A 24,180-nucleotide genomic window follows, 5' to 3' on the forward strand; every position below is an offset into this window, starting at 1 on the left:
TTCAATGAAATGAATAAGACCATGATAAAATACAATACATAAATATCGATATTGATTTGATTCTTTCGACAAAAAAAATTGATGATTCATAGTGATAATATAAAGACTTGGTTTATTGACAATGACAAAGATTTTGCGAGGAGGTGGACACAAAATAGCACCCACAAAACCCCATTTTCCCAAATTTTCCATTCACCAGCCATCCACATTCTCTAGGCCCCCGGAATCTGTTTTGTCTGTCTAAGAAATTTTTTTTTTCTGCTAATTTCTCTCTCTAGAAATTGATTGAATTCGCTGGGGGTGATTGTAGGTCACATAGAGAGACTAGGAGTACATACGCACAACAACAATACTCTTCTCAATCACTATAAAAGGAGAGGGAAAAGAGGAGAGAGAAAAAAAAAGGAGGAAGGGAAAATCCATATTCAAAGCCTCCCTCTCTCTTTCTCTCTCATCAGTCTGCTTCATTTTGAAGCTGTCTTGAGTTTCTCTCTCTAGACCCATCGTCTCTCTCTAGAATCCACTTCTGGGTTCGCTTTGTTTCTCTCGAACCTTCTAAAAGCTAGGGTTTTCAAAACGCTCGTGTCCGTACACTCAGCCCTGCTCTAGGGTTTATCCGATTTCTGTTTTTTTTTTAATCATGGCGGCCGAGAAGCTTAGGGATTTGAGCCAGCCGATTGATGTGGCGCTGCTCGACGCTACCGTCGCGGCCTTCTACGGCACTGGATCTAAGGAGGAGGTGGGGTTGCTTTTGGGTTTTTGGTTTTGGTTTTGGTTTGTTTTCGTCTCTCTTTGGAGTGTGTTTAGTTCCCATGGAAATGTGGGAGGGGAGAGGGAATTGTAGTTTTTCCGAACTTGATTAAATCATGCCGCTTTGGGAGTGGGTTTGGTGTTGATTTTCTTGCGAGCCAAACGGGGGGTTTAGTGTTTGGTGAATTTTGCGATCTGTATTTTGTTGGATTTGTCTTGATTTTCTCGCTGTTTTGCCTTTGCTCCAAAACCCTCTGTTTGGTTGCCAAGAAAGTCGCGGGCAAGGGAAAAGGTGGGAAATTTGAGGTTTGCATTTGCGGTCGTTGGGTTGTTTGTAAAATGGGGGATTGAAGATAGTTGAGTCGACTACTTGTTTTTGTAGGAACTGAAAAATCAGAGTTTATCATTATTGTTACTTTGATTTCACTTTATCGGTAAGCAGCGGAGTGTTATTGTTGCTCAGGTTTGTCCTTAAACCATCTGATTGGCTGCTGAGAAAGTTGTGGAGGGGGGAAGGTGCAAATTTGAGATTTTTCCTTGCTGGTTGTTGATAAAATGGGGAACTCAACTTAATCGAGTTGACTCTGTTTGTATGGAAACTGAAAATAAAGAGCTTATGATTCGTTTTGTTTTACTTTCTTTTAGTTATTTTCATTGGTTTCTCAGTAACCAAACATACCATTAGTATTGTGCATTAATTTTGCTTTAGGCGGGAAAAGCACTTTTTTGGGTTAACTTTGTTTTTTTATATGAGTTCTCTTATTAATTCTGATGTGTTTCTAGCACTTAAAATTTTCTTATCCACTGTTTGGTAGTCGCTCCTTTTTTGGGTGCATGCTATTTCTATGCCATTTTTTTCCCAAATTTTTTTCTCTATTCTGGTGCTTAAACTTGATTGAATTCAATGATGCTTTGCTTGGAAGGAATAAATGGAAATGAAACACAATGATTTTGATATCTGTGAAAGCAAGCTGAATTATGTATTAACAATCATTTGGCTTCCATGGGAACCACACAGTAGAAAATTTGAAGTTCAATCTCTTTTTTCCAATGGAGTAAACTGTATATGGTCCTGAAATTGTATTTTAGAAATCATTTTTTTTTTGGTTTTATGTATTCATACTTTGTTTTATATCATAGTGAAATTACTCAGAAAATTCACGGTTTTGTCTCAATTCTCCTAGAAATATCAATGGTTGCAGTTGTATTTTTATTCATGCCATCAAGTTCTTTTGAATCTATGTCAAGTAGCATCCACCCATTTTTCAAGGGGTAAAACATATGACATAACCCATCTAATTACTTTTAGCGTAAAGATAAAAAATAAAACGGAAATTTTATGCGAGTGGGCCCCATGATAACCGGATTTACTCTTTTAACTTCTCTTGTATATACCGGCTTTTTAAAATCTTCTCTCCCCCCTTACTCTTTATTCTTAACTCTTTATTTCCTTATAATTCACGCCTTATTTTCCATGCACGTGGAATGTGTGTTTCTTTAGTACTAAGTAAAAGTTTCCTTTTGAACTGTAATTATCAAGAATAAGTGGATAATTTTTAACTGAATCTGGTCGGAGGACTTCTGTTTTTAGCCTATGATTTGGAATGCTCCTTTTCTAAAACTAGGATTTGCATAGAATAGAAATGGGGTATATATGATTGTAATAATTGGATTGTCTCAATAAAAAAGAGGGTTTGAAATCATTTGCTATTTGCTTAGTTGTCAATTAATAGTTGATTCATTTGGAGTTGTCAATAAAAAATAACTAATTTTTTTCTTGATATCCCTTTTTCATGCTGGATAATGGTGATGCAGAGGACAGCTGCAGACCAGATTTTGAGGGAGCTGCAAAACAATCCAGATATGTGGCTTCAAGTAGTTCATATTCTACAAAGCACTCAGAATCTAAACACCAAGTTCTTTGCCTTGCAGGTCAGTTTGTGTCCTTCTGCATAAGTACCTAATTATTCCATTTCTAGATAGGTCAAAACCATTCTAGCGTGGTGCTAAAATGCATTTGGAGGTTAGGGGGGGATGAGTCTTAAATTTATCATTGACCCCTCAACAAACAGAAATTTTGTAATCAGGTACTGGTTTGGGTTAACTTGCATAGCTCAGAAGTCCTTATTTTAGGTTTACTTCTGGGTGCTTCTGAGTGAGTCATATGGTCGGTCAATAGGTTGTATCAGAGTAATGGAATATTTTTTAGCTTGACATATGAAGTTCTTTGAGCAGAATGATTAGATGCACTTCAGAATCAGCAAACTACATTTGTCACTGGGTTTGTGAATGGTTAACTTATGCCTATATGCACTGTATGGTTCTTTCAGTGCTTTACACCCAAAAGCATGAAAACATTAGCTTTTACGGTTGAAAACCACAGTGACTCAGTCAAATTTTTTATCTTATGGTTTTCTGTACAGTTTTATCTGGCTTTGAAAATGGGACCTTTTTTTTTTTGTGCATATTTGGTGAGTATTGTGTTTCCTTTCAGTCCCTGTAACTTAAATATGAGCTCACGAGTTTCGAATTCAAGGTTTCAGTTAACAATTTAAAAGTTGGCAGAGGAGGTATAAACATGCATAGAATTCTTAGGGAAAGATTGGGTCATGGACCTTATGGTCACCATTTTTATTAATTTACATTTCCTGTAATTATACATAAATTTTGATTTGGGGTTTCTGTTAACACTTTTTATATTGCCTATAAAAACAATGCTATCCAACTTTGGCTCAAAATGGTCTTGCAGTTTGAGAAGGGCTTGCCTTTAGTTTTATTTTGGATGACAAGAGTTCACATTTGCCCTCTTGGGCTTCCATCGGAGATAGATAGCTTTGATCTGTTGCATATGGATTTTACTTGCCAAGTGTAGTGCCATGAGAGGAAATGAGTAGATTCTAGCTGACGAACTGGGTGTTAATCATTTCATTTTTTTTTTTGCTTATTTTCTTCCGCTGCATATGTGGCAACAATGGTCATCAGTGAAACTAAGGCATTGTAGCCACTGAACAGGATGTGATACACCCGAGTCATTCCCTCCCATATCTGAGGTGTTAATTTTGAGAGAATATTCTGTGTTTTAAATAAAGGTTATCATTTGATAGCTATGTACAATCAGGTATATGGCTTTGACTTGTTGCAAGTGCATTTCAGAGGCTGATGCTCGCTGCCTCTGGGAAAATCAGAATATTCTAGCTATGGATGTAAAACTTGAAAATACCATTTTCTTCTGTTGTTTCCCATATTTGTTGTGGTGATCTGAGGGGGCATTTATGTGCTTTTACATCAGGTCCTTGAGGGTGTTATTAAGTATAGGTGGAACGCATTGCCTGTTGAACAACGGGATGGGATGAAGAATTACATTTCTGAAGTCATTGTCCAGGTATAATTCACATAGCATGCTTCTTTCCTATAAAGGTTTTGACATGCTTTTCTTCTTCTTTTTTCTCCCCTCTTGTGGCATTTGCTTCATTTCCTTATTTGTTTTTGCCTTTGATCGCACTTGCATAGCTTTCAAGCAATGAGGCCTCATTTCGGCGAGAGAGGCTGTATGTCAACAAGCTCAATATCATCTTGGTTCAGGTAAGCCTGTCTCTCTTTCATAAAATAATGGTTTCTTAGAAGAGTGATTTTGGTTATTGAGAACACAACAACTTGGATTTCTCTTTTAATTTTGGTATAAATTTTTTATAATCATTGTTTAAGCAAGCCAATGTTGCCTAGTGATGATTAGGCAGTTAAGCTTCTGGTTTTTATGGTTGTTCTTTTTGCCTTTCTAGTTTGTAGATGTATTTCTGCCCTTTGAAAGCTTGGTGCTTGTGGTTTTCTTTGAGATATTTTGGATCTAATTAGTTGAGTTTATTCTATAACCCAATTATCATGTGGCCTATGAAAATACAGGTTTTGAAGCATGAGTGGCCAGCAAGATGGCGAAGCTTCATTCCTGATCTTGTTTCGGCAGCAAAAACTAGTGAAACAATTTGTGAAAATTGCATGGCTATTTTGAAAGTAAGTCCATGGAGATTTTCATCTCTTCCTGATAAAATTTGGCTGGGCATATATGGATGACATAAATTCTTGCTTTTCAGCTTCTAAGTGAGGAGGTTTTTGATTTCTCAAGGGGAGAAATGACTCAACAGAAGATCAAAGAGCTTAAACAATCTCTAAACAGGTAATTTGTCTAGGGCCCTTGGAACCCCTCAGGATTATGTCGGGTGAAGTGCTCCTGGCTGTTGCATCCATGAGTTTTGTCTGTGCCTTGTTTACTGCTTTAAGATTTTTGACTTGTAGGCTTGCAACTGTTTGTATGTAATGAGCAAGCCAAGACATGCAATTTGTAATGTTTTACATATTTGGCAATGTTGTAAGATACGCTTAAACCATTGAATTTGTTCAAGAAATAGAGTTTGTTTAATTGTGCCTACTCAACTTATTTATTTGATTTGGGCTCGTGCTTATGAGATCTGTAGTATTTATTGTGTGATGGCAACTCTTTTTTTATTTTATTTTTATTATTTTTAAACCATTTATAGTGATTCAGGCAAGTAACCAACCTTTGCTATTACTCCTAGCAATTTCTTAATGTTATTTCCTCCCAGCTTCACTGGCTTGAGAACTTGATGTTCAATTTAACTCTTTACATTGGAAAACACTCTATCAGAAATTTAACTGAGAAAATACTCTTGCTGGATAAATAAGGAAGCAAAAATATTCTTTGGCAGTGAGGACTCTTGAGATTTTTAGGATCCCTAAATACTATGTTGTGAATTGGCTAAGCAATAGCAGGAACAGTTTACTGTCTGTTCTTTGTTTGTAATCCAATTTAAAGTCAAAAGTTGTTTTGGATGCTCTAATACCTTTTAATACAAATTTTCCTGAAGTTCTTGGACTAGTCTGATTATCATGAGCTGTTGTGGCTACTTTTTTTTTGCATGTATAGCAGTTTTAGCTTCTGTATAAGATTGTAGTTTTGTGGACAGCCTTAGCTATCAGCTTGTCACCTTTTAGTATTCAATTTTTTGGTAAGATCCTTTAATATTCAATTTGCTATTTATTTTTATCATTTATCTTACTAAGGATATTTTTGGATTTATTTGCAGTGAGTTTCAGCTCATTCATGAGTTATGCTTATATGTACTATCAGCATCTCAAAGAACTGAACTTATACGGGCAACGCTGGCTACATTGCATGCTTTTCTCTCATGGATTCCTTTGGGCTATATTTTTGAATCACCGCTGGTTTGTGCAATGCTCTTCCATGGTTCATGTTGAATTTGATGAGAATCAATTTATCTGTAACCTTGCAGTACTTGTATTTGGTGTTAAAATTTTGGAATCTTTCAGTTAAGAGTTAAATAACTGCCTGAATATGTACTTCGTTGTATGTGTCAGCTGGAAACGCTCCTAAAATTTTTTCCTGTCCCATCATATCGGAATCTCACCCTCCAGTGTTTGACAGAGGTATATTAACATTCCATTTTTCAGATAAATCTGTACAATGCCTTTGCTTGTTATCTTCAGGGTATATAACATTTTTTGTTCTTGATGTTCACAGGTTGCAGCCCTTAATTTTGGGGACTTCTATAACCTTCAGTATGTGAAAATGTATAACATATTCATGGTCCAGTTACAGGTAAGCCAAAAACAAGGATTTCACCTAAATGTGGTTTAGAGCTACATTTGAACTTTCTAAGTTTATTTCCTGGGTTGCTTAGATTTATTGGAGTTTGTTCCTTATTTTTTCTCTTGTTTGTCATTCATTTTATCTGCATTTTATTTATTTGAATTTATTGTTTTATCTTTGTTGCCTTTTGCGTGCACCTTTGATTTTCTTCAGTCTATTCTTCCAACTACTACAAACATACCTGAGGCTTATGCACATGGCTCTAGTGAGGAGCAGGTAATGTTTCCAATATGTGGGTATTTGTTTTGTTTTTGTTTTTTCGTATGTCTCTAACCAATTTGTATATTTTCTTTGTTTCTTCAGGCATTTATTCAGAACCTTGCTCTATTTTTCACCTCATTTTATAAGGTTGGTTTCATTTCTTGCTTTTAGGGGTTTGTTAGCCAGGCAATAGGAAAAAACATGCTGATACCCCTCTTTTCCTATTCAGTCTCATATTCGAGTGCTGGAATCTAGTCAAGAGAACATATCTGCACTCCTACTGGGTCTTGAGTATCTCATTGGCATCTCATATGTGGATGACACTGAAGTTTTCAAGGTATGATTGTTGTTGTTATATATCTGTTCACCTTTTTCTCTTTGTAATTAAGCTCTCAAGTTTATAGTTGGACCTGGCATCATTGAACAGGTTTGTCTGGACTATTGGAACTCCTTAGTTTTGGAGCTGTTCGAGGCACACCATAATTTAGATAATCCTGCAGTGGCTGCAAATATGATGGGACTGCAGGTAAAGTAATTTTTTTTTTATTGGTAGATCATGATCCTGTAATATTTTAGGACAAGGTAGATTTGCTTTAAGATTTCAAGGATTTCTTTCTTGAACTTGTGTTGTAGTTCTTTGCTCCTGTATTTTGGATTTGAGATTACATATATGGAGACATAGCGCACCCTTGTCCCTTTATTTTGTTTTCACCTGCACAACTGTTGTTTCCCACAGCTGGTAAAAGAGAGAATGTCTAATGAATTTTGTTAGGAAAATTCCTATCACAAAGAAAAATTTAATAGAAAGGTCCTTCAGTGACTTCTCTGCACTTGAAACTGAGTTCAAAGCCAATGCCATCATCTCCTCAATAGGAGGAAGTTAGCTAGCTAGACTTGGGAACCGAGTTACCTGAAAGTGTGGGAATCCATGGAGTATTCCTCAATGACTTGGACAAGGTACTACTCTTTGGGCCTGCTTAATCCGATGCCACTTATCAGTTATGGCCTCATTAGGATCTTGTCATCAAACCAGAGAGGTATCTCCCACCTTGAGGCATGTCTAACAATGTAAGCTTAAACCTTTTGGAATGGATTCTTTGTGTTAGGAAGAGAATTTTTGTTCAATTTCTCATTTTTGGGTTCAGGTACCATTTCATCACCATGTTTACTAATTAGGTGACAAGGATTATTTTACCTTCTTATGATAATTTGTCATAACATTTTCTGTAGGCCTTCTTATTTCTGCATTATAATACCCATTGCCTGGTTTCATGCATGTTGGTATATTTGTCAATAAATATTACATTGGCTCCTGCTGCTTGTCTGAGTCTTCATATGGTCTGTGGAATGTTTGTACTTGTCTTTTTTCTATGGAAAAATTTATACTCATGCCAACTTCCGTTTGTGTGCTGAATCGACAGATACCATTGATCCCTGGTATGGTTGATGGCCTTGGTTCTCAACTTCTGCAGCGGCGGCAGCTTTATTCTGGTCCTATGTCAAAGTTGAGATTGCTTATGATCTGTCGTATGGCTAAGCCTGAAGAAGTTCTGATTGTTGAAGATGAAAATGGGAATATTGTTCGTGAAACTATGAAAGACAATGATGTCCTTGTTCAGTATAAGGTATTCAATTTATATCTGAAAAATAAAGCATCAAATCTATACATATATATTTGTTAGAGTGTGGGGATAGTATAATTCTTCCATATCGATTTACCCATTGTTCATCAGTTGGTTAGGGCATTGTGGTCCTTAAAAAACAAAATTACTCAATTTAGCAGTTACTTTTCTGGTTGCTTATCAAAAAAAAAAAAGAAAAAAGAATTTAGCAGTTATTTTTATGAACACAAGACTGATTTTTGGAAAAAAAAGAAAAGGAGAATGGGAATGTTGTCAAGAACATTGTTATTTTTGTTCTTTAGATGGAGCTCAATGATTTTTTCACAAGACGTGTGAATTCAGTTATGTTTCTTTGAATTGGTTCTTGTTTGTTTGTCTGTCAGGGTTTTAGAAGTTCCTACAGGAAAAGTTCAAATTAAATGACTTGGCTATTGTTATAGAAATTAACAGAATAATGGTTGCTGTGTGAGTAAGCTAAGGTGGATGAGTAGGTGGACAGCATCCTGAATCATCTTTTAGAATTTGGATTGTTCTTGTAATACATAAGATGTTATATATGGGAATTGTTTTACATTTTACTTCATCTTGTGTATCTATTTCTAAATTTTTACCTTATTTATATTTTACCTTATTTACCTTTCTTCCTGCAGATTATGAGAGAAACTCTGATCTATTTGTCACACCTTGATCATGAGGATACTGAAAAGCAGGTATGGAGTTATGATCTAATTTGTTTTTATATTTGCTTGTAAGGAAAACTAACACATTATGTGCTTTTATTTCTCTTCCTTAGATATACTTTCACTCCTATCTATCTACTATGATTCCAATTATATAAGAATCTGTTTTTTTTTTTTTCAATTGATGACCTTCCACAAATTTGAAATAGATGCAATTTTGTGAACCCGATCTAATCCTCCTAATATGTTTCCACGATTCTCTGCCATGATTACCACTCACTTCCCCCAAGTGCCACCTGTAATCCATCTCTTATGTTTTCTGGTCGCCACAGCCTCTCTATCTATACCACAAACCTAATGGAAGCCTAGATCTGCTTATTAGGAAGCCGGCAAACTGGTCAATGAGGGAAGCCTCTTCCCTAGTTGATTTTGTTGGGGATTTCATGTTCCCTTGACTTTAAGGCATGATTTCCTTGGGGCTAGGAAGCTAAAGATGTTCTACTTGGTGGATTTTTATTTGCTCTTTTGTATGCTCCTGTACGTTTTCCTTTTTTGGTAGGTTTTCTTGTTCTTTATTGTTTTGTACAAATTGTTAGTTCTATCTAATATGAATATGGTTTTTTATATCAAACAATTTCTGCTCTGTAAAATACGATCGTCTCAACTGCATAAAGCAGCTGGGAGATTTCTTAACTTTCTCATTTGTCACAAGCCTCATTCACAGGCCTGTTCACAAGCCTGCTAATGACCTCCATAACTATAATAATGACCTCCATAACTATAATCAACAGGAACAGATACAGGTTCCCTTTGCATTTTCTCTAAATCCCTTTGATCTTGCTCAACATGTGTAAGTGGTATCCTGTATATGTACCACTAACAATTAATTGCCTTGGTCTTCATATAATTTCTGAACATGAATATATTTTTTTTCTTTCTCTTTGGTGTATATAGATGCTGAAAAAATTAAGTAAGCAGCTGAAAGGTGAGGATTGGACATGGAATAACTTAAATACATTATGCTGGGCAATAGGATCCATATCCGGTTCCATGATGGAAGAACAGGTATAATTCTTTCCATGTTTAGCTTGAGATCCTGTATAAACAAGATGATGAGACTACCTTTGCTTAGTTCACACCATTTTATTCTTTTCTGTGCTGTTACTGTGATTCGCTCCTTGTTTCATTTTTAGATAAGTGAGGATTGTCTTGTGATGTCAATTGAATTATACTTTTAACAATGTCTACTAGTTCATTTTTGGTAAATAATATTTGTGCCTTTAGATAATTGTTCTGATTTTATTCTGGCTTCATGCTTCATTTTAGAATATCCTCACAAATTTTACCAAACTGGAGAACTTTCCAGTGAGCAAAGTTTGATAGGGTCCAATATCACCTTTTAAACAGCAGGTTCAGGTCTGTAGTTGACTCTTCATGGATCCAATGTCATATGGATGTTTAGAAATGAAGCACCTTTTAGAGATTATTCACATGTTCTACGTGTAGAGAAATGAAGCACCTTATTGAGACTATTCTCTAAGAATTGGATTGAAGGTAGACACATTTTCTACCTGTATTTTTAACTAAACTCTGAGGATTACTTGTGCTTTATTATAGGATTCAATGTCCTGGTATTGTGCGTCTAGATGTAATGAAATGGAATTTTTATAGAAGCTGATAGACATGTAAAATATTTTTTATTTGATGCAATGCCAGAATTGTCCATACTGAGATGGCTAATTTATAAAAACATTTTTTCCTTCTCATGTTCTCTTTAACCTTAATATACACCTCTTGTTTCTAATAAAAAGAATAAAAAATTTGGAAGAACTTTTGGCATACCCTAAACTTTTTTTTCTCTGGTCCTTTCTCTAGCTTTGGCTTTTCCTCATTGTGGTCTTTACATCTGTAGGATTAATCATACTTTTGCTTTATTTGATGGCTATCTCATCTTTCTTTGTATTTCTTTTCTCTATCTTAAGAAAATTTCTTGTGTTTGAAAGAAAAAGATTCTTAATATTACGTGGTTTCTGCAAATTTGCTTAACTGTTTGAGATGGAATCTTCATCCATTCCAAACAAATAGGTGGTATTTTTTTTTTCTTTTTTTATCCTTCTGTTTAAGCATTTACTTTGATTCTGGGATTTATATGGACCATTTTTCACTATCTTGAATTTTGGCAGGAAAACAGATTTCTGGTGATGGTCATCCGTGATTTACTGAATTTATGTGAAATCACAAAAGGAAAAGATAACAAGGCCGTCATTGCAAGCAACATCATGTAAGAATTTATGATGTTAAAGTTGGTCATGACAATCTCCATTAGGGTTCTATGTGGTCCTTTTCAATTCTTGATCAGGGTATAGGTGCTCTGGACCTTTATGTAGTTGAAAAATTAGTACAAGTGATTGTCTCAGTTATGCCTCTTGTTGGCAATTGGACAACTATAAATAATCAGATCTTTGGTATCTCTCCTGTAAAACTAAATTATAGGTCTGCTCAAAATTTCCAGTTTATATTTTAATTCTTTTTGGTTGGATTGGCAGGTATGTTGTTGGACAATACCCAAAATTTCTGAGGGCCCATTGGAAGTTCTTGAAAACTGTTGTGAATAAGTTATTTGAGTTCATGCATGAGACACATCCTGGAGTTCAGGTATTATTACTATCCCATTATTTTCCTCCAAGATATTGCACATCTGATAGTCATTTGCAGGTTTCATGTTGTTAGAACTTTACTTTCATGCTCTATATATTAGTAGTATTTTTCATGTAATAGACCTTTATATCTGATAGAAAAAATCCCATGGCTCTGGATCACAGAGATCTTTCTTTTCGGAATGCTTTGAGTTCCATCCTTTCTTCCCTTGTCAGTTTGCCCTCCTTTCCTGAAATAGGACTTTCTGATTTATATTGCTTGGAATGGCTACTTATATTAAAAACTTTTATCTAGTTGCAGAAATGTTTACGAAAGCATCTGAGGCTGTTGCCTGAATTAGTATTTGCATATGATGCTTAATTATAACTTCCATGCATCTCTTTCAGGACATGGCCTGCGATACATTCTTGAAAATTGTCCAGAAGTGCAAACGTAAATTTGTTATTATACAGGTGAATTTACTTTTATTTCTCCTCTTTTAGATTGTGTGGCTGATATTATGTTTCTCTGGTTAAAAATAGTCCTTGTCTTAATTATTTGAGGTAACACATCACTAGGGGAATTGTTTTAGCCCAATGGTGATTTGCTTCTCTTATTATTAATTTGATGAGAAACTTATGTTATTTTCAGGTTGGTGAAAATGAACCATTTGTATCTGAATTACTATCAGGCCTTCCATCAACTATTGCAGATCTTGAGCCTCACCAAATCCATACCTTTTATGAATCTGTATGTAGATCATAATCTTGATTTTATTTGCAAAGTTGCTTTGTTGTAAGATTATTCCCTTATTTTTTATTTATTTTATTTGTAGGTTGGTCATATGATCCAAGCAGAATCTGATCCCCAGAAGAGGGATGAGTATCTGCAGAGGTTGATGGAACTCCCAAATCAGGTATGTTTTAAATTGCATTATTAGAGTTTGATCTCACCATTTCTGTGTCTCTCAAGAGCGCACATGTGTGAAGTGATGCTGGAACTTTGTGGCTTTAGTCTTGTGCTTAGGGACTTGTTTTATTATGCAGAAATGGGCTGAAATTATTGGACAGGCACGCCAAAGTGTTGATTTCCTGAAGGATCAAGATGTGATCCGGACTGTGCTTAATATATTGCAGGTATAATATCTGTGACACATGAGAAGTGGAAGCAGGATTTGCAACCTGATTATTTGATAGAATGAGTACAGCTATATGTTTTTTTATTTTTTATTTTATTTTATTGATAACATGGGGAAGGGGTGCATTGGTGCCTCTGGACTATTTGTTTTCTTAGTAAACAGTCCATTTTGTTTTACATAGATCCTGTCTAATAAGAAGTTTTATATAGATCTGAAGACATAAATATGTTTGACAATGAAATGAAGAGATGAAAATAAATAAATTTCAGTTATTGCTAAGTATTGTGGTAGGCATCCAAAATGGTGACAATAAAACCATTTATATATATATATATATATATATATATATAGGTCATTTGTTGAAATCCTGAAAATTATTAGTATGGTTATAGTATGGTACTCATTTGCAAGTGCTATGAGGGAGAAGAACAGTATGCTTCATTTCAGATTGTATGTGATACAAATTATTCCATCCCTGTTTGACATCCAAATGCCCTTATTGAAATTTCCAATACAAAACCCCCCTCCCCCCCACATATACACATATTAATAATTGGCCTTGCTCTTTTTTCTCTCAAATTTCATGCTGTCTTTTCAGTTTATTTTCTTATCAAATGAATTAAAAAGTTAGGAATTTTGGGTGAACTTAGTGGATAATTTCTTGTCTAGTGTACATGCAGTTTTATAATGTATTAATGCACTGTGTATTTCCACAAAGCGAACTTGATCTGTATCATTGATTTGACATTTTTGGTTCTTTGGCTTCATCTCCTAGCAAGGAGTAGAAAACCATTTTGTGATTATTTGCAGATTTGCTGGAACTATAGACTATGATGTTATTTTTAAATTGTGTTACAGTGAGGAGTGCTTGGTTGTGGTGCATTTATCCAGAATCTCACATGTGGAAGATAAATGAAATTATGTCAGAATGATAAGGGTCTCCTCCTCCATATAGTGCTTGTTTATAGTCACACACAGTTTTCTGGACTTAAAATTCCCTGAATTTGTTGCAGAAAAGGAAAAAAGAACATAGTTTTTCACAAATAATCTTTTTTATCATCCTGATGATGGCCCTTTCTTGATAGATTGTTCCTTTATATAGTCCTCCCAGTGCATTGTTTATGGTTTGTTAGCTTGTAGATCAGACCATTATGGTATCTTTAATGATGAATTCTTTGTTCTGGGTTGGTGATTTGTATTTTTTATTTTTCGATTCACTGCCTCATGAAGATTAAAGTGTAACCTTTGAGACAATTCTTTTGCAGACAAATACAAGTGTTGCCACATCACTTGGAACATATTTCTTATCACAAATTACGCTGATATTTTTGGACATGCTTAACGTGTACAGGTATATATTTTCAAGTAAAATTTAAACTTAAAAGATTGTCAGCTATATCAACTTTGATATATTGAGCATACCAGCCTTAAGAAGGGCCACTGGCACGTGAACTAATGTTTCGTTTTCATGACTTCCCAATGCTTGCAACAGAATGTACAGTGAGCTTATATCGAATAGCATTGCTGAAGGAGGGCCCTTTGCCTCTAAAACGTCCTATGTAAAGCTTTTGCGGTAAGACCAATTATCAAGATATTGTCTCAATTTTGCCATATAATATAGATGTGACATAGCATATCATATTCAGTATCAGTTTATACGCTTTCTGGACAATGCATTGATTAATATAGTGAAGATTAATCTGTATACTGTTATAAGCATTATGAGTTCTTGTGCAGCACCCTTTTTCTTGCTAGGTGGTACCATCTAATAGATTTTTCTTGCCTATCAAAGAAACAACCGAGTGTGAGGTTTCATATTTAGATAAAAATTTAAATTCAATGGAACATGCAAAAGTCAAATTATGCACTTGTCTTCTTTTATTATAAATTGTATTATGTGTGATGCCCATAGCAGATAATTTAGGCTCCTAGTTTTAATGTTTATCCTTGTGTTTTTTAAATATTGAAGAAAAAGTTTAATACTTAGGCCCCATTTGATGTAGTGGGCATAAAAGGTTTGTTTACTTTCTTTTACCATTACAATATCTTTAAGATAAGTGTAAGAATTTATTTCAAGAAATATAGGTTTAGGACTAATATTTTTTTAAAAAAAAACTGAAAGAAATTCTTTGTATATGTGGGAGACACATGTCAATCATGATAGCATGTTTATGAGTTATTGATAACTGTTTGTATAACCTACAAGTTTCTTTTTTCCCCCCTCTGTGCTGCTTGGAACAGGTCAGTTAAGAGGGAGACTCTCAAGCTCATTGAGACATTTTTGGACAAGGCTGAAGATCAGCCACAAATTGGAAAGCAATTTGTTCCTCCAATGATGGATCCTGTTCTTGGTGACTACGCAAGGAATGTACCTGATGCTAGGGAATCAGAAGTTTTGTCACTTTTTGCAACAATAATAAACAAGTACTATATCTTTTTCTCATTGTGTTCATTATAATGTATTTCTGTGAATTAGTTAGTGGGAGATGGCTCCAATTACAAATGACCAACTATGAGAAAACTAGATATTATACAGTCCCTAGTTTTTTTTTTTAGTGTTTCTTTCTTTTTAACTTTGTGAAAGTCCCTCTTGTAGGCTTACCTGGGTAGCAGTTCCAATATGGTGTAGGTTTTCTATAACACTTATCGGTTACACACATTCCCCTTTTTTGTATAGAAACATTTGTATATAGAAGTGCTAGATAGTGCATCTGGAAGCAGCAACTCCTGTCATGTCATCCTCAGCAGTCCGACCAATATTATCTAAAATATTAAGATTGGCTTGAATTCAGCTATTTATCCATGTTCACAAGATTTAAATATTATATTTGCGGTCCATATTCCTACTGTAAAATAAATATTTTAATGATTTAGTGCTTAGCATACTGGAGAACAATCCAATTCTGATGCTACTTTGCCATATATTACTATTTTCTTGCGTGTATTTCTTAGGCGGTCCTCTATTTTTCTTTCATTAGTTTTCCTTGTGAGCTTGCAAGTTCTGATGCTGGGTTTTCTTCTATCTTTGCTGAGCTGCTTTTTTTTGCAAAGTTTAATTTGCTCATTCTGTGCTGCTGGAGACTGATGTTTCTACCACAATCAGCAGACTTCTCTCTTGAAGAATTTGTTAATCCTTTTACTTCAATTTTCTTTTCTAATGTTTCACCTTTTTTTAATCGGTTTCAATAATGTAGGTACAAGGGTGCAATGATAGAGGATGTGCCTCGCATATTTGAAGCCAGTTTTCAATGCACGCTGGAGGTGAGGATGTGGGCTGCTACTTGATTTGTGTTGTTAATCTATGTGTGTATGGTTTTATGTGCCTATACTTGATATCTGTCTCGGAATTTCCAATGTTACTCAAGATTGCTTTTAATTCATAGAAAATAATTTATGAAAAATAGAAGATCCTGAAAAAGCATAAAGAATTAAACGCATGTTCGAGGAGAATGAAGCAGGTACGACATATGGTTTGTACATGCATAGTAGGGTGGAAAAGAAGTTCTGCTGAATGTGCTACTGCCCTGGTCTATCATACTAGACATGTTTTGTTTTATAACATGCAGTTCCATATTAAAAATGTGATATAAAATCTAAGCACCATCATATCCTGCACCAGGAACACTCCCTTGTCTCAATTATGGATTCAATGAACTTCCATAATGTTGCAAGATGATGCGGATTATTTTGAAATGTAACTGTATTTTTTTCAGCAATTTCCGTTGTCGATTTTTTTTCTTTATTGTTTGGAGGCAATATAATTATATGCTGCTAGATACGATAAGTCATGACATCATTGTGTATAGTTGGTCACCTTCCACACAGGTTATTTAGCAGTGGATGCATATGTTTTGCCTGAGCAATATTGATCTTTCCTTAATTTTCTGCTGCTGTGTACTGCAGATGATTACTAAAAATTTTGAAGATTATCCAGAGCATCGCCTAAAATTCTTCTCCTTACTTCGTGCAATTGCTACACATTGCTTTCCTGCTTTGATTCGGTTGTCAAGCCAGGTTGGTGTTGAAATTTTATTCCCCTTCATTAAGTCTCATTTTAGCTTGATTTGTGTCTAAATTCTGTTTATAGTTGTGTTAGTTCATCTGTTTGAATGTGGATGTAAACAATTGGGTTTTCTTATGTGCATCATTATTATTGTTCATCTTATTTTCCCCTTTCTGATTGCAATGAGCTTATTCTTGTTTGTCTTGTTTTTGGTCTGCATTAGCAATTGAAGCTTGTAATGGACTCAATCATATGGGCTTTCCGGCACACTGAGAGGAATATTGCAGAAACAGGTTTAAACCTTTTATTGGAGATGTTGAAGAACTTTCAGGTGTGGTTTTGTATGTATTCTTGCATCGTCTATTCCATGTGACATGCTGGATGCTTACTGGGTTTTGGGTCACTTGACAGGCTTCTGAGTTCTGTAACCAGTTCTACCGAACGTACTTCTTGACAATCGAGCAAGAAATTTTTGCTGTTCTGACAGATACCTTTCACAAACCTGGATTCAAGTTGCATGTCTTAGTACTGCAGCACCTATTTTGCCTGGTAATATATCTCTATATGACTTCTCAGCTGTAGCCAGGAGACAGTTAAATTACAGCTAGTAATGTGATTTCAGGTTGAGTCTGGTGCATTAACAGAGCCTTTATGGGATGTATCTACAGTTGCTTATCCATATCCTAATAACACAATGTTTGTTCGTGAGTATACCATAAAACTCTTGAGTACCTCGTTCCCCAACATGACGACATCTGAGGTATGGAAGATAAGCATTTGTTCAACACCTTCTGTCTTCTTTGGAGATCTCTAACTGGAAGAAAATTTTCAGGTGACCCAATTTGTGACTGGACTATTTGAGTCGAGAAATGACCTCTCAACATTTAAAAATCACATACGAGACTTCCTCGTTCAATCAAAAGAATTCTCTGCTCAGGTAACGCTGCAAATTAGTAAATATTGACTACTTCATTAGGTTGGAGTACCCAAGATAGATATAACTTATAAAAGCCTGGAACTGTCATATCTTGTCAGCACAAGCATTTTCATTCTAGTTAACTTTACGTTGCATTTAGGGTTAAACGTACCTCACTTTAAAGCTGCAACTAGGCAGGCTGATTTTAGGAAAATTGATGCTTAAAAGCGAATGGTCAAGTTTATCTGTTCTAGGCTTTGAACACACAGGAAAATCCCACATTTCATCTCCTTTTTGATGAATCTAGCTTCTACTGGCAGCAAAACTTTTATGCTGTTTGCAGTAAGGTCAATAGTGTGCTTATTGTCCACTTATTTGTCTCGACATTGTTCAGCTATTAGTGGGCCTTTTTGTCGGTCTACTTAGGACAAAGCATGAAACGATCTACTTGCTGTCCCTGCATCATTTGGCTTGCAAACCTTCAATGAGAAAATGTGGTATCATCTGGGTGTCATGGATGTTATGTTCACCGACATTGCGTCAGCACCAAGAACATTTGTGTTGAGCAACAACAGTTATGCTATTGCTGTACAAATAAGGCAAGTAGGGTCTTATTTTAATACTCGCCCATTTGGTGCAGGATAACAAAGATCTCTATGCAGAAGAAGCTGCTGCTCAGAGAGAAAGAGAGCGACAGCGGATGCTTAGTATCCCAGGGCTCATCGCCCCAAATGAGATTCAAGACGAGATGTTGGACTCATAGGTTGTCGGTCTGTCGTTGCTGTCAAATCTAATTTCCTGGTTTTTGACTCTGGAGTTACAATTTGGGCGCGTTGAATCTCAGTTATCACATTCTATGCACATGACACCAGACAGATCAATTTTTTCCCCCTTATTTTTTTCTCCCGTTACCTTTGAAAGATTTTCTTTTAGTTTGAACCAGTGAATCCATGAAGGCGCCCTCGTTCGTAGGCTTTGGCTGCTCGAAAAATACCTCCTACCTCTATTGGCATGGTGTAGAGTATTTTAGGTGCTAATGTAGGGATATAGCGAGTCATTATCCGGTTTCTTGAATGGACCTTGATAGATAATGTATTTCATTAAGGATGGAATGCAAAAATGTTGAAATCACTCTTTCTTCAGGATTTGATGTTTCATCCTTTTAGGTGTAATGTATACTAACTTTGGCGGTTTGTGCAGAAATTTAATTTTTTGTTATTGGTTTGTAGGATACATATAATGTATTTTGCTGTCTGGTAAGAGCTTTCTACTTTTGTGTTCTTTTGCTTTCAGTGATAATGCAAGTGTGATTGTTCTTGAAACTTGATAATTCATTTGTATTTTTTCCGGGAAACCTTTATTTTCATTGCATCCAAACAGGTGGTACAAGCAACAGTTCTAGACATCCTTTGGTTTTGACACTAAATCCACCAGGGTTTTGAAATTCTCAGTAGAACTCCCTTTAGGACCAACTGCCCTGTCTGCAGTCTCTCTTAGGGCTCCCAGATTTTCCCTCAGTTTCTTCCCTTTTTCTTGTGAGAGAATTTGATCAAAGCAACTCATTAGCCCACTCTCTGTGAAAACCCCACCTTCAATTCTCACTCCAATCTCCAAAGCATCCTCCACCATCCTCCCATTGAGCCTTTGGTCCCCATAAAAGGGCCTGCAAATCAAGGGTACCCCACCGGCCACGCTTTCCCACAATGAGTTCCATCCACAATGTGTTACAAAAGCCCCAACTGCCTCATGTGCTAGGACCTCCGCCTGAGGAGCCCATGGAACCACCATTCCGTACCCTCTGGTCTTCTCCAAGAAACCTTCTGGCAAATGCACCCTTGCCTTGTCCCTTAGGGACCATATAAACGGTACCCGGCTTGCCTCCAGTGCCTCAGCTAGGGCTACAAGCTCGGCTGGGGGTGGTGTCGTGACGGTGCCAAAGCTAATGTACACGACCGAGGTGGGTTTTCTTTCTTTGAGCCATTGGAGGCAGCCGGTTGTGTTGGGTATAACCGGCGGTGGGGTTATTAGGTTAAATGGACCGATATTGAGGTACGTCTTGAGCTTGGATTTGAGATCATTGGTTAGGGAATCGTCGAGCTCCTCGAAGGAGTTTATGAAAACTGCAGTCGCCTTAGGTAGCACTTGGCCCATCCGATGGAGCATGCGTGAGAAGAGCGAGTTTAGGTTTCCGAACACGATGCCTTCCTGCAGGTCGCGAAAACGTACTTTAGACATTCCGGGAATGAAATTGAGCAGCTCGTCTTCACGGCCTTGAATGCCTGTAACGTAAGGTATTGAACAATCAATCTTTTAAAGCATCAATAATCTTAGAAAACAAATTAGCAGGTAAAACCACCTGAAACTCCAATCTTTTCTCTGATTTCATCAGTGTAAACATGGGTGGAGAGTGAGTTAGGCCCTGCAGTCCAAAACGGCAGCCAAGCCACCCCCATCTCTGCTGCCATATCTGCAGCAAACCAAATGAATGCGTCAGCCACCAGGCAGCTCACTGGCCGCCCTGTCTCGGCCACAGCCATCACCATCCCCTGCCTAAAGCTCTCCGGCGCAGCCCTCATGAACAGCTCAATATCCTCCTGGGGCCGCCCGGCGAACACATACCCCTCAGCCACACCGTCGGACACATCATAGGACTTGATATTACATTGCATGGTATGCATGGAGTCGTGGAAGATGGAGGCGTTGGATTGGCTGGTGCTGAAGAAGGAGAAGACTGCATGAGGGGCAGCGGCAGCAAGGCGGCGAACGACGGCAAGGAGGGGGGCTGCATGGGTGGAGAAGGGGAAGGCCAGGACGGCCACATGGGGGTTGGTGGTGGTTTGAGACATGGTTGGAATGGGGGATGTTACAATTTGGGTTTTGGCTGTTGAAGATTATAAATGAGAGCAAGTGCATGGGGGTTGTGAGAGTGGCAACTGCATGGGGGTTGTCATCCCACCCTCCTAACAAACCAACCCAAAACCAAACCACCAGTCTGCATGGCGGCCAAAGAAAGAAAAAATGGGAAAAAAAACAAAACAAAACCAGGGGCAAGTGAAAGCTCTGTGTGAGCTTTTACTTTGCCATTGGTGGGATATACGTGGTGAGTAGTAGCAAGAGCATGTTTTTTAATTTTACTTAAAAAATTATTTTCCATTCTAAAGAAAATAAAATTGTTTTCTAATTTGAAAAATATGATTCAATAAATTTTTTGAAATAAATTAATGTTTTCAAAATTAATTTGATTAAAACCCCATTGTTTTTAAGAATAATTTAAAATTTTTTTTTTTAGGAATGTTGAAAAGGTGGAGAACGTTTTAAAAGTTTTTGTATTCCACATGATATATATTATTTTTATGAAGAGAACTAAAAAAATTATTTTTTATATTTTGGTTATTAGATAGAATTTTGTTACCAAAAACAATTGAAAAATATTTTAAAGAATTATTTTCAAAAAATACTTTTTAAGAATTGATTTTGAAAAAGCAATTAATTAAAGAAATTAAAGGAGTTGTTTGAAAACTTTTTTGAAAAGATCCAAAAACTGTATTTTAACTTAAAAGGTAAGGGTCTATTTGATAATTATTTTTTAGAACGGTTTTCTATTCTTTAAAACAAAAAATTAAGATAATACATTTAACAATAAAAAATTATTTATAATAGAAAACAAAGTATTTTCAGAAAATATATTTTAATTATTTTTTATGAATGTTTTGAAAAATAATTATACAAATATGTAGAATGATTAAAAATAAAATACTAGATATCAAACTTATTTTTAAAATAAACTAAAAAATATTAAAAATATGTTAAAAGATTTTAAATTTATAAACAAATTTTTGTTTTACAAAACATTAGATAATGGTTTTAAAAAACTATTTTTTATAACTGTTTTATAAAACAGTTATCAAACAGACCTTAAATTTTTTACAGAAAATATTTTTTTGAGAATGTGTTCTAAAAACAAGTTATTTTTAAGATCAAGTCTAATATGCTCTCAATCGTGTTTTTGTAAAGTATTTTAGATAACAATTGAAATATGAAAAATATTTCAACAATTTTTTTATTGCGTATAATTATACAACACCCTCATGTGGAATAAGACCAAAATATCGTTTTTCATATTTATGTTCCTAGATAAATTTTGTTCTTAAAGACAATTTAAAAAAAAATGATGTCAAACAAAACCAAGATGAAATGACGAAAAAGCCCTTAACAAGTCACAATATTTTCTGGTTTCCATGCTTTGTATATTTGGGCAGAATGAGAATGTTGAAAAGCTGCAGCCTGCAGTTGTCTCAATGTTGCCCTAGAGTGTGCTGAATCAGAGGTTAGATAGATCTTACAAAAATGTAATTTTTTCATAAATTTAGGGAGAATTCTATAGTACTGTGCTAGTAGGTATTGTTGAATTCATACCAACCATTGGATGTGCAAGATGAGATCTTGATTTTTATTTATTTATTTATTTTTTTACACATGTCAATATCCTATTTGATAATAGGTGGACGCATGATACCGAAAAGTTGATTTTGGATGCCATAATTTAACCCTAAATTTAATAATATATTTTAATGATGTCTTCCATGAGCTCTTGCTTTATGTTGTTTAGATTTTAAAAAAAATACAATATATAGTGTTGGAGTGCATGATTTATATTATATGCCTAGATATTATGTAGGGATGGTAACAGAGCGGGTTTGGGATGGGTGGCTTCTGTCCCAATCCCATCCTTTTTTGTTCAAAATAATTTTTATCTCGTCCCATTAAAAAAATTAAACAAGATGTGGTGGGACGAAGTAAACCAAGTATGAGAATTTCCTATAGCCATCTCGTCTCACCTTGTTTAACTTTTATTTTGATTTTTTAAAAAAAAATTATAATTATACTTTATAAATAATTAAAATATTATAATTTTTTATAACTTATTTTATTAAAAAATATTTTTTATTATTATTATATTAAAAATAGAGAAATAAAAATTAAATTAAATTAATTTTATATATAATCGGGGTAGGGTTGGGTGTGACAAGACAATACTCGAACCCACCACGAATCTGTCCTAGGTTAAAAAAATAAAAAATAAAAAATCCCAAATCTACACGTTTATTTACATTTCAAACTTATCCTATTAGGGATGTGACAAGATAAATACCCGAAAAAACTTGTCTTATTGTCATCCCTAATCTTATGAGCTTAAATATTTAAGTAAATTTATCCTCCAACATAGTAGATGAGACATTGTATTCAAACCTTATCGTATATTCATTTTTCTCAATTTGTAAGTGTAGAGAATGTTATTTGTATTTTGTTTGTTTATTGGAATAATGAGTATAGAATTGTTTTAAAATTCCAACTTTTTAAAGGAATAGTGAGCTTCATTTGAGTTATGAAACAAGAACAAGTATGTGTAAGAGTAAAGATCCAAGAAATTTATCTTTGATATTAATGAAATTAACATATTAAGAGTGTGTTTGATAGTGATTGTGATAAGCGTTTTTAGTCTTTCTAACAATTGAAAATTTTTATTTTTCAAGTATTAGAAATGTTGCATTATGACCCATCCCTTTAGCTAATTTAGCTCTTAATACAGGATCGTTCAAGTCTGGTGAGAACATCCATCCGGCTAGCTGAACGAGGCTGTGAACGAATCTCTGTGGTGTAGATGAATAGCTATTAATGATCGGGTGTTTTTGGTAAAAAGGTATGTCAATAAAATATCTAAGCATAATTATTAAAAGATAATTTTTTTAGTGAAATAAATCTAAAAATCATTTGAGGAAAGATAGTGAATAGAATTTTAAGAATTAATTAAGAAAATAAATGTAAATTATAAAATGAAATGAAAATAGAAACATGATGTTATTTAGAGTGCGTTTGGTAGTGATTTTAGGAAGCGTTTCTAGTCTTTTTTATACTTGAAAGATAAAAAATTTAAATATTAAAAAGACCAAAAGCACTTCATAAAATTATTGTCAAACGTACTCATAGTAAATTTGAAAAATCCCCAATGGACTTTGAGAAAAACTCAAAGGGAAATAAAAAGAAAAAAAATATCAATAGTTATTTAAAAAAATAAATAGAACACCTCACCTGATGAGTAGCATTTGTACATGTGTAAAAAGGTCAATTAAATTAGTAGTTAAGAAAATAATAATAATAAATGTAAAAGGTCATTGGTAGAGAAAATAAAACCTACCCTAAATTCCCTGCTAAATTCCAAGTAGTCATAGTAAATTCATTGCATGAATAAGAAAAATTGAAACATAAAAGTTAAGCCAATTGAAAATAATAATGTCTTCAAAGGCAAACTATTGAGATGAAAAAGTAATTGGGTCATGGTTCATTGGTATTACTTTAGAGGCACACTAAATTATTCCATTCCCTAACTCTAAATTTTTTAGAATGCATATAATCTCATCCTAAGCTCTTTAGATCTAGCATAATGAAATAATGTGACAATAAAAACCATAACATGTTCTAGATTTAGAGGTTAAAGTTACATATCTTAGATCTGAATGCTCTCAAATTGATTGTTTAAGGTGAAGAGTAT

At 35.0% G+C, this 24,180-nt stretch overlaps 2 protein-coding genes across 2 annotated transcripts; one reads left to right on the forward strand and one right to left on the reverse strand.

The window, feature by feature from the left end:
- Positions 1 to 134: 134 nt before the first annotated feature.
- LOC100256288 (protein EXPORTIN 1A) lies at positions 135 to 18,922 on the forward strand. The gene is made up of 32 exons (XM_002275594.5): positions 135 to 739; positions 2,566 to 2,682; positions 4,040 to 4,132; positions 4,261 to 4,332; positions 4,651 to 4,758; positions 4,839 to 4,921; positions 5,850 to 5,988; positions 6,142 to 6,210; positions 6,305 to 6,382; positions 6,587 to 6,649; positions 6,737 to 6,781; positions 6,864 to 6,971; positions 7,062 to 7,160; positions 8,056 to 8,259; positions 8,907 to 8,966; positions 9,891 to 10,001; positions 11,120 to 11,217; positions 11,483 to 11,591; positions 11,981 to 12,046; positions 12,225 to 12,323; positions 12,409 to 12,489; positions 12,620 to 12,709; positions 13,977 to 14,062; positions 14,204 to 14,284; positions 14,953 to 15,135; positions 15,906 to 15,972; positions 16,615 to 16,725; positions 16,938 to 17,045; positions 17,126 to 17,263; positions 17,337 to 17,474; positions 17,547 to 17,651; positions 18,271 to 18,922. The coding sequence occupies exons 1-32, from the start codon at positions 641 to 643 to the stop codon at positions 18,391 to 18,393; spliced, it is 3,231 nt and encodes a 1,076-aa protein (XP_002275630.1). The 5' UTR covers positions 135 to 640; the 3' UTR covers positions 18,394 to 18,922.
- Positions 18,923 to 18,943: 21 nt separating this feature from the next.
- On the reverse strand, positions 18,944 to 20,497 carry UFGT (anthocyanidin 3-O-glucosyltransferase 2). The gene is made up of 2 exons (NM_001397857.1): positions 19,987 to 20,497; positions 18,944 to 19,909 (listed from the first exon to the last, which is right to left on the reverse strand). Exons 1-2 carry the CDS (start codon positions 20,474 to 20,476, stop codon positions 19,029 to 19,031), a joined length of 1,371 nt encoding a protein of 456 aa, NP_001384786.1. The 5' UTR covers positions 20,477 to 20,497; the 3' UTR covers positions 18,944 to 19,028.
- Between the last annotated feature and the right edge of the window lie 3,683 nt (positions 20,498 to 24,180).

The sequence above is a fragment of the Vitis vinifera genome, chromosome 16 (assembly GCF_030704535.1).
Source record: "Vitis vinifera cultivar Pinot Noir 40024 chromosome 16, ASM3070453v1".
Taxonomy (NCBI): domain Eukaryota; kingdom Viridiplantae; phylum Streptophyta; class Magnoliopsida; order Vitales; family Vitaceae; genus Vitis; species Vitis vinifera.